Genomic DNA, 16,985 nt, shown 5'->3' on the forward strand with positions numbered 1-16,985 from the left:
ACACACCATTAAAAAGTGTGAAAAGTACATAAAACCACACAATTACTTATCATTGATAATTCTGGTACATGATTTTATATTAATTTGATATATTTAAGATTCAGAAGTGAAAAGGCTTCTGAAATATTTGGTAGAGAGCCACAACAGTTGGTTTTCAAGAGTGGGTGAGAAAAATCTGGTGGAGTGAAATGGAACACTAAAACCAAATTCATTGAGGTTGCCTGTTTCATCTTTTCACTAGGAAAGAGTAAAGATAAAAGGAATAACTGAGTCACTGTGTCACCTCCCAGGATGTTCTTGCTAGCTGACCTCTATTTTGTGAAGCTCTAATCTTTTCCCTTTCCTCTCATTTTCTGTGGCGTTCATTCTTCTCCACATATCAACTTCCATCCCATCTGCTTGGATTGTTTTTATTTGTATGTTTCATAGAATAGTTTGGATTGGAGGGACTTTAAAAACCCATCTAGTTTCAAGCACCTGACGTGGGCAGGGACACCTGCTGCACCGAGTTCCTCAGACCTCCATCCAATCTGGCCTTGAACACTTCATATTTGCATGTTAATTAATAGAAGAAGATATGTAAACAGATATGTTGAATATCAACCTGTGAGTTGTTCTGTCTCAAATATTATTGCTATGTTTTTGGTTGGATAGAGGTTCTTTGCAAACTGTTATGATTTTATAACAGTTAAAATGTTATTATTTCATTATTATTAATGTTATAAATGCTATTTTTAATAATAACTTAATGCCATCAAGAACAGAAAGTATTTGTCACTATTAGAACAAAATTAAATTCTTAGAATTGCAAATAGATTGCATCCATTGGGCGCACATTGCATTGGTGCATCCATTGCATCACATTAACCCTTTGGAAGCTGGTGATATTCCTGCCTGGGAAGTATGCCGGAGCTCAGTAAAAGGAATTTGGTATGCATAATCAAGACTCCTGTATACTGATCCCTCTTTTAGAAACACTGTCTAACATCAGGGCATAGTTTTATGTATCATGTGTGTATTGTCTTACACATGTTAGGTGTAACTTCAGTCATCTTAAAATGTTGTGTAAGAAAATTGATGAACTTCTGAAAAAGACTTCCAAAAATTTATTCCATTAAAAAAATGTTATAAATCTCTTGATAATATTAAAAATCCTGTATTTAAGAAAAGTAAAGAAATACTACTAACAATGATTCACACGATAACTTGATTCCTAATTCCTAAATTCCCAAATTAGCAAAGGATCCTGCATTTTAAATTTCTCCAGGAACACCTAAAATATTTTATTTTTCATTCACTGTACATAATGTTTTATTTTTCAGTCCCCCCTGCAATCATTCTGCTACAGAAATCCTTCAATGCCACGGCAGATCGAGGAGAGGCAATAACTTTGTTCTGCAGAGCCACTGGATCACCTCCACCTGAGATCACTTGGTACAGGTGAGTTCAGTCGAGGTCTCCACATCAGAGTACATTGTTTTAATGTGTCCCAGTTTTCTGTCACAGTCCATTAAGCTGTGCAACCTTAATTTCTCTACTGAATTCTAAGAGAATTTTCTGTCCATTTCTATTCTAATTGCTAAGGCTGGATTAAGCATTAATGTGTGAACAGACTCACACAAATTCAATTGCACTCAGGGTGCCAGCAAGTGAGGTAAATGTAAGAAGTAACAAAAATACCATATTGTCATTATTTCTTCATGTGTGAGTGGAAAAGAAATAAGTCCATATCTCAAAAACAGTACACAAACAATATAACAATGACTTCTGCACATAAATGCACAGGTACACATTTATGCAGTAAATAAGTATCCAGCAAAGGTCAACAATACTAATAAAAAACCACATTTTCCACATTTGTAAAAATAGATTTTAACCTTAACTCTCTGTTTCAATGGGACTCAGAAAGAGGTACGAATATAGACACTTGTAGGACCCCGGAATGTGTCACTGAATAAGTTTCAGTGAAACTTGATATAATTTTATCAATATAAAATACTTTGAAAATGGAATTGCTTTTAAATCTCATGTGTGTTTTTTTCATTATATCAATGGCATAAGCATAGTAGAGCTATGTCATTTGGGAACACTTACCATATAACATTTGTAAAAATTTCAATATCTATTTACTCTGTGTTCTTTCAATTTCAACAAAGATATGCATCATTCCTGGAATGTAAAGTATCTCAACACCTTAAACCCAGTGCACATTTCTATTTTAGACCTGAATAATTTGCATCTACTTATATTATTTCAGGCGGATTAAAAGGTCATCCCATTTTCAAAATGGGCATAGAAGTGATTTTCATCAATTCTTCATCTCCTTTGAAACATTTGAACGATGTTAGATTAAGTTTCTCTCCTTTGATATCTTAATCTTGTTATGCCATAGGTCAGTTGTGAAGTTGAATTTTTCTCTCATGCAATTTGAATTTCAGGAAATGTAAATAAATAGAATGCAAAGTTAATTCCTTAATGTGGCTTAGAATTCAAAATTTAGGAAAGAGGAGGAAAAATAAACCCAAAATATGTATATCAAAGAACTGATATTAAATTCAAATCATATTATTATTATTTGATGTCTTTGAAGTACTTTTTTAAATGTCTCTCCTATCTGACCAAAAAATCATGAGTTGCCTGAAATCTGCCATCCTAAATGGCTTTGATGTATGACAACAAGCATCATGGTGTATATTAAGAAAGATTACATAAATTTCCACCATTTGTGGATGTCTCCATTAACAGTTGTGGGATTTTTTTCGATGCTTTATAAATATCGTAGTGTGCACACAGGCCAAGTGTCATGGAGAGACACTTATTTCTGTGTACCCTGATCAGAGCCCACACTGAAGACTCTGATCAATGTACACAGACAGCCCTTGAGGAGCTAAATTTTTAAACCATTTATTAAATATATTTTATAATGATTTTCAAGAAGCTTTTCAGGCTTGTGGAATGGATATTGAATCATACATGTGCAAACTTCTGTTTTGTTTCTCTCAGGAACTATCTCATAATGAAGAGTATTGGCTAATGTCCCTCCCTTCCCTTTTGATTTTTTTTTCTCTTTTGATTCTCTTTTAATTTCATCTGATTAGGGTATAAATTCTTGTCAGTAGAAAATATTCTTGTTTGTTTTTTTTTTTGTTTTTTTTTTTTTTAATTTTCTGACACTGAGATGTTGTAAAAGGATACACCAAAAAGAACATTTATCCTTGGGACAAGATTTTATTATTGATATGGAAGCAGGGGGAAAAAAATGGGGGAAGATAATTCCTTCTATTTTTGGAGAAAGCAAGCAATACTAAATGGTATTCCAATCTTAAATTTCTGCATCACATTTCTGAAATCTCTGTCCTAAAATTTTCAGGTCCATTTTCAGGTCCGTGATTTCATAATCAGCTGGTCTCTGCTCCTGTCCTTGGTCTTATCTAAAAAGTTTGTAAAGATAAAGACCTTGGTTTTCTACAATAGTTCAGACAGGGGTTTTTAGAAGTAAGACTGAGCATAGGAAAACCTGATCAACATAATTTTTCTTGATTTTGAGAAAGATCTAGAAAGCATTGTCAATGAGTGTTAGGGAAGTTTGTCCTAACTTAATATTAATATTAGATCAGTCCCTAAAGTGACTGATCTAATATTAATATGCTTGTCATCCACTGAGAAGTTGATTGAATATATTTTTCAGAATTAATAGCAAATTATTCCCTATTTTGTCCTGTTCAGTGTGCTTTTTGATGTTGAAAGTAAGTTGGTACTAAGCTCAGTTTTATTGTGCTTCAGTTTCAATAAACAAATGAATCTGATAGAGTTTTACTACTGATTTTGTAAGGATTATAATTATAGGTCGCTGCAAATTAAGGGAATTTTGTTCAGTTTTAAACACAACCTCACCTTTTATCTATGTGAGTTCAGTAATTTTATTTAATTTGTCTCAGGTTAAACATTTTTTAAAATGGGCAGATGTAATAAAGTGATTTAATGGAAGCCTGTTTTCTGAATTCTCTGTATAGCTAGGTATAGCTAATGGCCTCAGAGAGATGGTGTTAGATATTCTAACAGAAAGTCAAAATTATAGCTTTTCCTGATGTCTCAGTGCAAAACATTCTGAAATATATTCAGTCTCCTGGAGAGCTGTTGAAAAGCCCTGATGAAAAGGGTGGTAAATGGTTTTTTACTCCATTCTGCTGCAGGATTTTGACTTCATGGTGTAAAAAGTATATCCATGCTTGTTAAGGTGGTTCTTCAAGACTGAAGACTTGTGTTAGACACATTTCCATGTTGTTCTGTGTTTGTTGCCTTTTAAAATGGGCTCTCACAGCAGTTATTCGCTCATTCAGTCTAAAGAAGTTTCTTTATTAAGGCCTGCAGAATCTGGATCTATTCAAAGGTCTTGCACTCCACTGCTATTTTAGTCAACTAAAAAGTAAATTATCTCAGGTTTTACTACCCTTGTTTCCTTTTTAGTTTCCAATGAACTTATTTTAACAGATAAACTTCAGATAGGCCATGAAAAATATCTGTATTTTTTAAATCAAGTGACACTATTATTGAAGGGATTCATATCTTTGTGTGTTCACTGTAAGCAAGATGCTGGACAAAACAATAGTCTCAAGCTTTTAGCTCTTTAAGACCAGATAATGTGGTGAAGTTGAACTATTTATGTTGACCATTTTTATTTCCAGATGCTGATGATATTTAGTTTTGATCAATTTAAAATGGATGCATCTGAGCTAATATGTCAATTTTTCTCCAAAAATCCTTTAGTACACTTATAAAAATTAGTCACTTTGAAATACCTTGTCAAGAAGAAAGGTCATCAAAGTTTAGTTTTGATGCTCTATTTCATGTATGTATATATTTTGTTGATATTTCATGGACTAAGAGAATCTAATTAATTCTCCATTGAACTGGTATCTCTGTTGAAGCTGATATTACATTAATGTAAAGCATAACCTTCAGAGACACAATACACTAATGGAATTTAATTAGCCAGGAGTGAAAGATAACAATCCTAATGTAACTACAGGTCATGAACTGGAAATCTTTACTTGTGTGAATAGTTCTACTGAAAACATTGTTTATAGCTGTGGAGATGATTTACACTGCTAAAGTTTAGCTGGATCAATTTCCTGGTCTTTGCTGACAGGACTTAGAATTATAAAAGAAATAATCCACTTTAAGTATACTATTCATGTTTTCCTATTATCCAATATCAGCATCAATATGAATCTCTTTACTCACTAGGGGGTCCAGGGAAGTACTCATAATCTCATTTCTGCTGAGAAACTGCTATAGATATCAATGCTTGAGAAAGCAGGTACCTGGAAATTACTTCTAACCTTTAATACATGCTTTTGTCTCCTAAAAAAATCACAAAGGGGTTTTTGGTTGTTTGGGATTTTTTGTTGCTGTTTGTTTCTTTGTTTGTTGTTGTGTGGTGGGTTTGGGTGGCTTTTTCTGTTTGTTCTGGTTTTGGTTAGGTTTGGTTTTCTGTGAGACTATCTGATATGGAAAATTGGGTCTTTCTTATTCTGTAAAACAGTTTCTGTGATTTTCTTTGGAAAGGAAATGAACAAGTATCAATAATGTCTTGAAGTTGGTAACAAAGTGGATTATAATTATTTACAAAAAAGTACTAAGTACTTTTTTGTACTAAGGGCCTAAGTACCGTAGTACTAAGGGCAAACTATATAGATATCAGGGTACTCCTACTAACAGTTATGATTCTCCCAAGAAAAAAGCAGTATCCTCACTTTTAGAGAAAATATTATTTAGGAAAATACGAAATACATGTAGTTATCATTACATGAGAATAAATTGGAAATAATTTTGGCTCAAATCTTGAAAAAAAATTGATGTCCTAAACTAGGAATGTTGAATAGAATAGAATGTTTGACTAATGCTCTCTTGAAAAAGCAGCTGTGTGTAGGCCAAGGTGCTCAAATGGACCAGTCAAGCCTCAATCAGCCCTCAGAATTGCTTGCAGATTTTATTATTTTTGTACCATCTGGTCACAACTCATTCTAACATCTGGAGACCTGCCTGCTTGCTAAGTTGTGGCTGGCCAACAACAACTGAGAGGAAATAATTTGGATGGGTTCTTGATGCACCAATAGGCTCTACATGAATGTAATTTAATTTTTTTTTTATAAGTTGCTATATCGTTACTACTGTGAACTGCAGCAGTTGCAGTTGAGAAATATGCTTTTAATAGTTTCTTGCATACAATATATAATTTCTTAATGCCCTCCCTTGAGTGTAAGTCATATGTAAGCATCCTATTCGCAACCATTTTTATAACATTAGGTCAATATTGAACAATATTTAAGAATAAAGGTGTTATGCATATATATATCTTTTAACCTGACAATTAAATTGTGATTTTTTTTTTAGGCTGGTGTAATAGTAGTCTCTTCCCTCAAATATTATTTTCAGCCTATTGGTGCTTCTATAGCACATTGTTACTGGAACTTAGTGGCCAATTTATATATTTATTTTTTTTTTTTTTTAGGAATGGCAAACTTCTTGAAGAAAATGAAAAATATGTCCTGAGAGGAAGCAATACACAACTAACAATAAGAGATATAAAAAATATTGATGCGGGTCCTTATATCTGTAATGCTAAAAACAAAGCAGGAAATGACAAAAAACAGACAGTCCTTCAAGTTTTTGGTAAGTACTGCATAATAGGTCCATCTTTCCTTTTAAAATGTAAACAGTAAGGAAATAGGTGTTAATTCACAATTTTCAGTTTAATAGTATTTCTGCAAGGCACCTACTGATGCAGCAAAGTGCTTTCTGTATGATTTTACAACTCCTTTTGTCCCTGTTGGCTGCTTAAACCTTTACATCTGAATTTCATTTTGAAAAGGCTATCTTCAGCATTTGCTTTTCTGCTATTCACATGCAGTGTACAATGTAGTGTTAAATAGTTAATTCTCTCTGGTTTTAATTTAGAAGTTGACTGCTTGCAAGGAAACCAAGAGGAGAAAGTGGGACGTTCTGAAAGGGGGAAAAGCAGATTATCTTGACTTCTTAGCAGTTAGGGTTTTTAGTAAGGCAATGCCATGCAGAGATCTTCCTAATTTTATTTTTCAATTTATCTTTCTTGACGTCTATTTTTTAAGTGTACAATTGCAGATGTAGTCACAAAAATCTCACTATTACCTAGTGAGAGTGGGTATTCATGAGAATGTAGAAAACATCCCTCAGAATCACTGTGCAAAACAAAAACGCTGTAACTTACTTATGAAAAACCTACAAAAATGAATGTGTTGGGGTTTTTTACATTAAATATAGCTTGTATTATAGAGAAAGATAATTTCTATTTGAACTGGTAAATGCCATACTTAGGACAGAGGAAATTAATACTCAGTTAAAAAAAAATCAAGTATTTAGTGTTTAATTTCTAGCTAAAACTAAAAATAATTTTTGAAGGTGAGAGAGTTCTGATGGGAGAGAGTAATCTGATAAATGACATTGAAGAGGGTAGATGCTGGGTTGTAAAATGCTGGCATTTGGGGCCTGGGAGCCTGAGGCTGAAGTCTTGGTGTCAGGTGAACTTGGCTGTTCATCCCACTGCCTCCTCTTTGAGAACCTCTTTATGCTGTGGTGTCTCCAGCTCTGTACTCCAGGTGGATTGCCTAACCATTGGGCTGTTGTTCTGAGGTACTTGAGAGTTATTCTCAATTTCATTTCAAAGGAAAGAAGATGAAATAAAGTCCTAAATTTTATCCCAGCCTCAAGAAGTACAGCATTGTGGTTTGGAAAACTGAAATATTTCATTAAACTCTATTTCCAAATTTTAAGAAAAATAAATAGAAGGAATAGAAATTACTTTCTAATTTTCATATTAATTTAGGGAAATTTCATTCAGAAATTACTGTGTGTGTTAAACAAGTAATATTAAGTGTTCCTGAAATTTACTTGGTTTACTTCCTTGCCTAGAGCAAAGAAACTTTTTAATGAAAGGGATAGGGAAAAGGAGACACCAGACTAAGAGTGAGGATTTTCTCTATATATTTTTCATCTTTTAGCAACCACTATTCTGGGGGCTCCTTGGCTCCATGGAAAGTGAAATTCTACTGTGTTAATGGATACAATGAGTTGGTTAAATCCATTATGAACCTACACATGCCTAATGTTTCCATGGCATCCTGAACTCCTAAATTTCTTACGTATTTTCTTTCTTGCAGTGAAAATTATTTCTTATGTTTAATTTTCCACAGAATTCTCTAGAGTGCCTCCCACATCTCTGCCCTAAGAGGTTATAGCTAATTTGTAATGGAGCAGGATTTTTATGTCTCCTACAATAAACTTCACTTTTGTCTCTTTTGCACAGATTATATACAGTCATATATACAGCCAACAACTACTTACCTTTTTTCCATTAAATGTGTCAAAAAAAGTCAGTCTGAAAATGGGAAGGCAGATGGCTGCTTATTATAGCTAAATAGTACACAAACAACTTATTTGTGTTAAATTGACCTATTAAATTGTATTTTTCTCTCCCACTTCATTGGCTTATTTGTCTCACATGTCTGCTATCTTTAATTTTAATTTACAATGCAAACTCCTTAGAGCAATGACTCCTGTTTTTACAACATGGCTCTGGCAGTGTTAAAACTCATAATAACAGTACTATAACCATAATGCAATAAAAATAATAGAAACATTATAGAAATCACTGCTTAAACTTTCTAGAAGACATGACTTTTGAATATACATGCTCATTTCAGTGTCATGTAATACCTACATATTTCGTTATCATGCATGACCTAGATTCTTTAGTTTAACTTCGGGGGTTTTTTCAGTGTCAATGCTAAAAACCCTTTTTTATTCTGATATAAAATGCTTACTCTGACAGTATTTTTGCAGCTCTATGTGTCAAAACCTATAGGCACATATCCTGCATTCCCCAGTTCATCTCTATCTTTGTTCAAAAAAGAGAGAAAAACCCCTGTTTCTCTAAGCCTTTGTTGATATGATTTGATTGTCTCTGTCTGTCCTCCTATCTGCCATAGCTTTTTTTCTGTATCATTAGCAACTACTACCTAAAAGATCCTGTCTATTAATACTTAGACTTGTACTAGGTTTTTAATTCAAATTCATTTATGTTTACTACTGAACAGCTTGAAACCATTGGTATTCATCCTTGAATTCTTTAAAAATCTTCTCTGTATTTATCTCTATTTGGTAGCTATCACTTTCACTCATACTGTTTCACTTTAATTTTTCTTTGTTTTTTTTTTTAATTCCAGTAGTAAGTAGCTATATTTAGAAATTTCTGTGTTTAGATACATCTGAATTATCATTTTTAATTATGAAATACCACATTTTTACATCTATGGACAACACAAAAAAATTTCCAAAAATAACATAAGAACAAGAAGTCGATTTAAGAACAGTCAATGAATTCAATACATTGAAGCTTCCTACATCTTCTTACTTCCTCCAAAGTAAACATTCATTTCTTCATCATTCCTTCTCCAAGGTGGTGGCAGTAGTCTTCATTTGTGTTAGAATAAAAAATGTAATCAGACTAAATAAAAGAAAATTGTCTTTAATTAAAGACGTGTGCTTAATATGAATAGTGTTTTTACTCCTAGGATTTTCATTTTGTTTGCTCTAGTTGCTTATTTCTACTTCTTTATCACTCAAATATGTGGTTATACAATTTTATGATACTTAGTGTTGAGATTTCCAGCAAGTATTCTCTTTTCTGTGCTTAGGTCACAGAAAGCTACATCTATATGTTTAATAATTTGTTTTCCTGGAAAGAAAAATATTCTTTCTTTAATCAGAATCAATAAAAATAAAAATTTTAAGGGAGTTGTAGCATAAGTTAATTTGAAGTTCTTTATGATATAGGTGTTTTACCTGCATAATCAGTGAGAGGGCAGTCTGAGTAATATTTTATTGTAAAAGTATTTCATTGGCTTTTCAGTGGGTTCAGACAAATGACTTCATGAAAATCAAATTAGGGAATACCTCCAAAAGCATTACAAAAGACACTTTGTACTTAATGCATAGTTTAAACACATCCTATTTTTATTTTCTAGATACCTTTTAAATTATAATCTGAATGTTGTTTAGTAGAAAAGCTTTTTCAGCTTTTTATATTCAAAATGTAATTTTTATTGATTATTGAGAAACTATATGCTGTTATTAATATATTTTGGCATCTGTCTGATAGGAGGAAATATAATGGACCTCTCCTAACTTATCCCTCCTGTGTTTATTACAAATGCTAAATTTCAAAACTTTTATTTTAATTTAGTCCTTCAAAATCCATTAATCTTTCAAACAAAAATGCTGTTTGTGCTTCTGAGATTGGGGTGACAAGTTATCTAAATTTTTCCTGTATTTTCAGTCTTAATTCTGCATTACTTTATATAGTGCCTGGAGCATGCCTTAATAATTTTCTTTTGGGCTTAGTAAGTAAATTTATATTTGTTTTAATGTGCTTTTTGTGGTTCATTTTGTTTGCCATGAGATGCTATTCTATACATACATGGAAGCTTTTCATTTAAATTCACTGATGCCTCTGGAAGGAGAATGCCATGGATCTGTGCATGGAGCTGTCTGTGCCTGCTCCTCCCAGATATCATAAAGTTCACCAACTGCAGCTTCACAAAGTACAGCTCAACACTTACAGATGTAATGTTAGTGATGCCTTGTGAAGGTTGACCTGGAACAGAGACTAGGTGGGAGTAAAGGAATAAAGTAGGGATTTATTAGAGGGTCTCAATAGATTCACCTTGGTCAGGGCAAGAGCCCAGGCAGTGCTACACCCAAGATGAACCCAAAATGGCTACAAAATGGACAACCAGTCACAAGGTCTCTCATTTTATAAGTTCTGCTCCATTATTAAACTGGAGTTAATTGTCCAGTTATAGTTTTAGAATATGAAGTCCCATCCTTCTTGTTTTTCTCTCTTCAGTCCACCGTTGTTTATGCTCTTGGGCCTGAAATTTGGATAATTTGTCCTTGGTCTCCAGCTAGAGAAGGAATTGTGTTGTCTCCCTACTCTGTGAACCATCCCCTAATATGAAGCTCAGAACTACATAGTAAAGCAGCACAGAATCTGAAAAATATAAAAGCTAAAACCTGAGGCATCATTAGAAGTTCATGCGTTTTCTGCATTCCTTTATCCTCCTTACTACTTCCTCACATTTTTGGAATACCTCTACTTTTTAAAATAGAAAATAACCAATCTGTAAGGACAGTGATGACAGCTGTCTGAGAAGAAAAGTTTTAAACCCTTCTGAGTATAATAGCACTAATAGCATTTTAACGTGTTTCAATAATACCATCCAAAGAGAGAGACTCAGTTCATGGTGTGCTAAGTCAGGTCGGCATTTCATACTGGTATGTGTGTGAATCCTTATCATATAAGGAATCAAATTTCTGAAACCTCTTTCTTAGATATTTCCCTACTGGGCTCTAGCTTGTTTACTAAGCTCAAACTGTACCAAGAGTTTCCAGGAGGATGGGGTTGCAGTTTTGCCGCCTGATTCAAATGTGTCTGTGCAGGAGGACAGCAGGAAGGGATGATTCCTCCTGGGATATATTAATCAAATGATTCATCAGGCAGCCATACAGACATACACTAGGCCTCTCACCAGTACAAGCAAGTTTGTATCAATATCAAATTTTTAAAAATAATTCTGTTGGTAAAACATAAGCAGGACTATCTGAAGCTTTATAGATGTGCTGCTTTCCAGGTTTGATGAAACTGTTTGTTAAAGGTATGGGTAGAAGTCTGTGAATTCAATAAATTGTGTACCTTTTCCAAGAAACTGGTTGTAAGCAAAAGCCTCAGACTGCTATCCATGTTCATCATAAGCTTTACGGAGAGGCTGTATGTACGCAGCAATGTGACAAATCCAGAATAGTCCAGGGAAGGAATCTGAGGGAAACTTGTTTACTGAGGAAGTGTTAGGAAACTTAAAACCAACCTTCCTGGGTCAGAAAACAAACTTTCCAAACAGTAAATGTTGTTTCTTTATTTGGCATCATCACTCAGTTCCTATTTAGCAATGCATGTCTAGTAATAATAGTTCCTTACCTTAAATAATTTTAATGAAGTTTAGCTCCTTTCTATATTCAAGCATTCTTTCATATGAGCCAGGACATTTAGCTTACAAATGTTTCAACTACATCACAATATCTATGTTTCAATATTTTTGTCTGAAGAAAGCAGCAAAACTCTGAAGGCTTCCGGAATTTGCATTCCAAGGCTCTGTATTTTTATTTGCTTCATATTTTCTAGCATACAAAAAGCAAATACCAACTCAGTTTGAGGATGCCCTTATCAATTCAGAAAGAACAGTTAAAAAATTGGAGGCAGGAGTGTGGGGGAAATGACTGTTCTAGTATTTCTGTCAATACTATTTTTGGCATTTTCAAATAGTTTTATTTACATGTACACAAATGTATTTTAATATTTTCCAACACCCAAAATGTCATTGAAAAGTATTCAAACAGTGTAAAAACTTCTAGTCAATAGTAAGTTATGACTTGTGACCTACAAAAATGAATTAATTAAATAATATCCCCCATATAAGCTCTCTTCTTCCAAGTAATAACTGTCAGCTAGATGTATTTGATGATTAATCAGTGCTTATTCCTTTAAATGTCAGGTACTCTTGTCTAAAATGTCAAGCTAAAACTTTTTGTCTTGTAGTGATCCATTTGAAGAAGGTCTTAAAGGAATTCAGAATAAGTCTAAGGTTAAGAATTATTTTTGTGTTTTGGAACATGCATCATCTTGAGCAAATTACATGGTTTGTCATGATGTCCAGATGGGGAACTCATTTTGATGGAAATAATTATAAATTTTGAGAATTTTTGGCGTGAAATACTATGTATGATCCCTCTAAAAAAAAAAAAAAAATGCTTTATGTCTGCTATAACTCTTTCCTTTTTTCCAAGGATGATATATCAAAGTAATGAAAGGATAGAACAGTTTATTTTGTAGCCAGGTGATATGGCTATGGAAACAGAGCACTTGAGTGCCAAGGTGAAATATTTCATGAGCATTTGAATGATCCTGAAAGTGAGAGTAATAATTATTTTTGAGTTTAACATAATTATATTTTGTCTCTAATTCTGGTGGGGTTTTTAGGTCTTTCTACTGACATCCGTTTTTGTACCACAGAGGAGTTTTGTGTTTTCTTGGCCAAACTGATAGCCTGATTTGCTTGCTACCTTCTACTGCATCCAATAAATCTGCATCCAGTTGACATTTCAAAAATTCCTGATCACTTAAGGTGTTTTCTTTCATCACATGATCTCATTTACCATAGATTATATATTAATGAAGCAGGATAATTAGTTCAGTGCTTTCTTAGGTAAAATGCTACTTGTTTCTCATCTCTATGCAGTAAACACACAATAGTTTATTCATAATAGTCACGGGTGAACAGACAGTAGAGAAGCAACAGAAGGAATATGGAGAAAAGGAATGAGAAGCGAGAGCAAGAATTGTGTGGAGGGAATGGATAAAAAGTAAGTGATATGCCTACAGATACCAAGTTTGAACCTGCTTTTCTTATTCTTCTTGGTAATGCTGAATGTGGCATCTGTGAGACAATACTTACAACTGAGGAGTCATAAAATGAAGCAGGAGACTGAACATGAGGAAAATACCCTTCATAGCCAGGCACTGCAATAGGCTGGGGAGAGGTTGTCTACACTCTGTTCATGACATTTTTCAATATAGTGCTTGACAAATCCCTGAGCAGTCTGACTGAACAGGGTCCGTTGATGTTGTGTTGAAGATAGGGTTGGTCAAGAAGCTCTCCTGGTGCCCATTCCAACCTGAATGAGTATCTTTCCCATTTTGATCCATGAACATAAGCCAGTATTACTGTTCTCCATAGCACACACTTTAGTAACCCCATTAGAAGACAGATTACATCTCTTTATTATCTGTTTCATAAGGAATACACTATAGTAGTGCTTCCTCAAAAGTGAAGCTCAGAGAAACTGCTTAGAAAATACATTACTTTCAACAAATGTATTTAAAGTTGATGAAATTAATCTTAAGAGCTGCCCAATTTTGATTCACTCATGTAAATTTTATTCACTGCTTTTGTGTGTAAACATATTGAACCATATTCTTATTACAGGATTACATGTTGGGTTTTCTAGAGGGATGAGTGTGTACATTTCTTCAATGTAGAAGGGGAATAGGTTCAGAGAAACTTATTAATCATTATATATGAGGTAATATATAGGACCAAAAAAATTTAACAAAGATACTTGATGTCATGGAAGAGAGTAATATTCTATGGACAGTACTAATACAGAGTTCTTGTGTGATATTGTACTGATAAATCCTCAATGTAAAAGAATTCACATGTAACCAGAAATTCTATTGTTTGTATAAATAACCTGATAAGGTACAGTATAGACTGAAAGATGTAGCTGATGTGTTGAGGCTATAAAGTGGAATGATTTGAAGAATGCAAACAATATCTGGATTTTTAAAAATATCTTACCACCAGTTTACTTGGTAAGTAAGGATGAACACATTTGTATCAGAGGACTCCATAGTGTTAATACCAGTGAAATGTGTTTGTTGCTGGGAGATTTTGTTAAATTCTGTAATTCGTGTAAGCCAGTGAAACATTTTAAAGATCAAAGTCAAAGAATGGTAATAATTCCCAAATTTTTTTCTGAATAATGTGCATTTGAAGACAAACACCAGTTATTATAGAATCAAAGAATGCCTGAGATAGGAAAGCACCTCTGGAGACCATCTAGTCCAGAGTCAGACAGAGTAGATATCTCAGGACAAATCTAGCTGGGTTTTGGTTATCTCCAGAGAGAGACTCCACGGGCTCCTGGGCAGCTTGTTCCTAAGGGGGGAAAAACCCCATAAACACAGCCACCAAGCCAGACCAGCCAGGACCCATCCCACTCTATCCCACCAAGGAAGCAGGATGTCCAGCTCATGGGGCACACAGAAATGGTTGCTATGCAACTTGAGGTCAGAAAAGTTAACTGCTTTTATAAATAGTAACATTAAAACTTCCGTTAATCCAAAAAAAAAAAAAAAAAAAAAAAAAAAAGTGGTTTGACCAAAAAAAAGGTGATTTTAAAGATAGATTTTGATATTACATAATTTGTGCAGGATCAGTAATGCAATTTGTATTTTTAACAGTGCAGCCTCAAATAATACAACTTAAAAATGAAACCACATTTGAGAATGGGAAAGCAACCCTCATCTGTGAAGCAGAAGGAGAACCTATTCCAGAGATTACTTGGAAAAGGGCCATTGATGGAATGACTTTCTCTGAAGGTGACAAGGTAAATCTACCTCTAATTTATAAAATATCTAAATATGCATTGTCTGCCTAATCTTCTTCTTGTAAGCAGAAAATTAATTTACAGACAGATTAATTCTAGATTCCTCTGAAATTAGAAGGAATTGCTATTTTCTAAGGCAGTAAGAGAGATATGGACATTCTAAATTTTAAATTAAAACAAGAAGAAAAAAGAAAAAAGCAATCAAATGCTGAAAGGCAATCATCTTTGTAGCTTAAATTGTCATACATAATTCCTACTAATGGTTTCAATTTCATCTTGATTATTATGGCTACATATAGCCCTTCTTCAGAATATTTGGATTCTGTCCAGTAGTCTTCAAAATACAGCAGAGCTTAAAGATATTTTAAGTTTAAAAAATCTGAATATTTCGTAGTTCTTTATTTCCCACTTCCCCTTTTTTCTTCCAATTTTTTCCTGTCACAGAAGACAAACTGAGCCTATTTTCCCATTTTGTCTCCCCAAAATACAACTTTTGTATTTTGTTACAAAAGTAAGTCGAGTAAAGAAAGATTGCAGTATGACAATGGAGAAAGTCAGTTAGTGTGGGAAAAGGAGCTGTAATTAGGTGGAATGGTGAAATCAAAAGGGAATGGTGCAATGCAATTCCTGACCATGCTTATAGGAAGCTGGGTTTCTACAGAGTTCTTATTCTTTTTCCCTTTTTAATAATTATTTAAGTATTTGAGCAAGTATTTTCTTCTTCATTTCCCGACATAGACTACAGAATTTCTCTGTAGTGGTTGAAGTCAGAGATACCATCTTCCTGGGTAATTAATTAATAATTTTTACTATCGGTAATAAATGTAGTAAATACTTTCTTCTTGCATATTCATAGCTGTTGCTTAAAAACACACACAGGTGAAAACCTATATAGCAATCATGCCCCAAACAGAATTAGATACATAGTCACTTGGTTCACAGGGAATTGCTGTATGTTAAGGAATTATGTACTTTCATTTTTTGTGTTCTAAAGGAGAAGGTCTAGTCTAGTGTAGTCTCTGACCTGACCTTTCCTGGAACTGAGGCAGTTTATTGAGGCTCTGTCTACCATTTCCCTGTTCTGTGATTTCCACTTTGGAGCAATATAGCAATATTTATATATTATTTTTTCTAATAGTTTTGCATTAAGACAAAGCAGTTTCCTCTCTTCTTAAATATTTCAAGTTAAAGGTCATCTTTCTGACTTGCAAAGACTATGCTTTGTTCAGAGGTTACCAATGTTAGCCACTCACTTATGTTTGAAATGATCCCAAAATAACTTTTGATAAAGGATATTGAAAATGAGAGAAAATAGCAGAAAAAAAGCTCAATAATGTTGATGCAGTTGACACCTGAAATTTATGCAGTGTTTGTATAAGATAGTTTCATATTCTTAATTCAGCTGCAGGTGGTTAAACTGACGTGTTGCTGGAATATTCTCTGAAATGTGGTCTAACTCAGTAATCGTGACAACCAAATGAAAATCTATATTCACTTCCTACTGGTGTGCTGACAGACTCTATGTGGAAGATAAAAAGAATGAGAATAAATACAGTTATGTGCTTTCCTTTGTGCTTGCCAAAGAAAGAACTTTGTGTATTGCTCATGGGAGAGTTTTTGATGAATCTTGAATAAATGTTCTGAAATACTGAATATGTCCTTGA

The 16,985-nt window shown here is 33.7% G+C and overlaps 1 protein-coding gene across 1 annotated transcript in view; it reads left to right on the forward strand.

Annotated features, from left to right (window-relative positions):
- Positions 1-16,985, forward strand: part of NCAM2 (neural cell adhesion molecule 2) — a 171,229-nt gene that overhangs the window by 51,526 nt on the left and 102,718 nt on the right. Inside the window, exons 6-8 of the mRNA XM_041469268.1 lie at positions 1,323-1,440; positions 6,515-6,675; positions 15,176-15,321. Of these exons, the coding sequence (XP_041325202.1) occupies positions 1,323-1,440; positions 6,515-6,675; positions 15,176-15,321 (425 nt within the window). The remainder of the gene's footprint in view (positions 1-1,322; positions 1,441-6,514; positions 6,676-15,175; positions 15,322-16,985) is intronic.

This window comes from Pyrgilauda ruficollis, unplaced genomic scaffold (genome assembly GCF_017590135.1).
Source record: "Pyrgilauda ruficollis isolate IOZ18807 unplaced genomic scaffold, ASM1759013v1 scaffold102, whole genome shotgun sequence".
In the NCBI taxonomy this organism is placed as follows: Eukaryota; Metazoa; Chordata; class Aves; order Passeriformes; family Passeridae; genus Pyrgilauda; species Pyrgilauda ruficollis.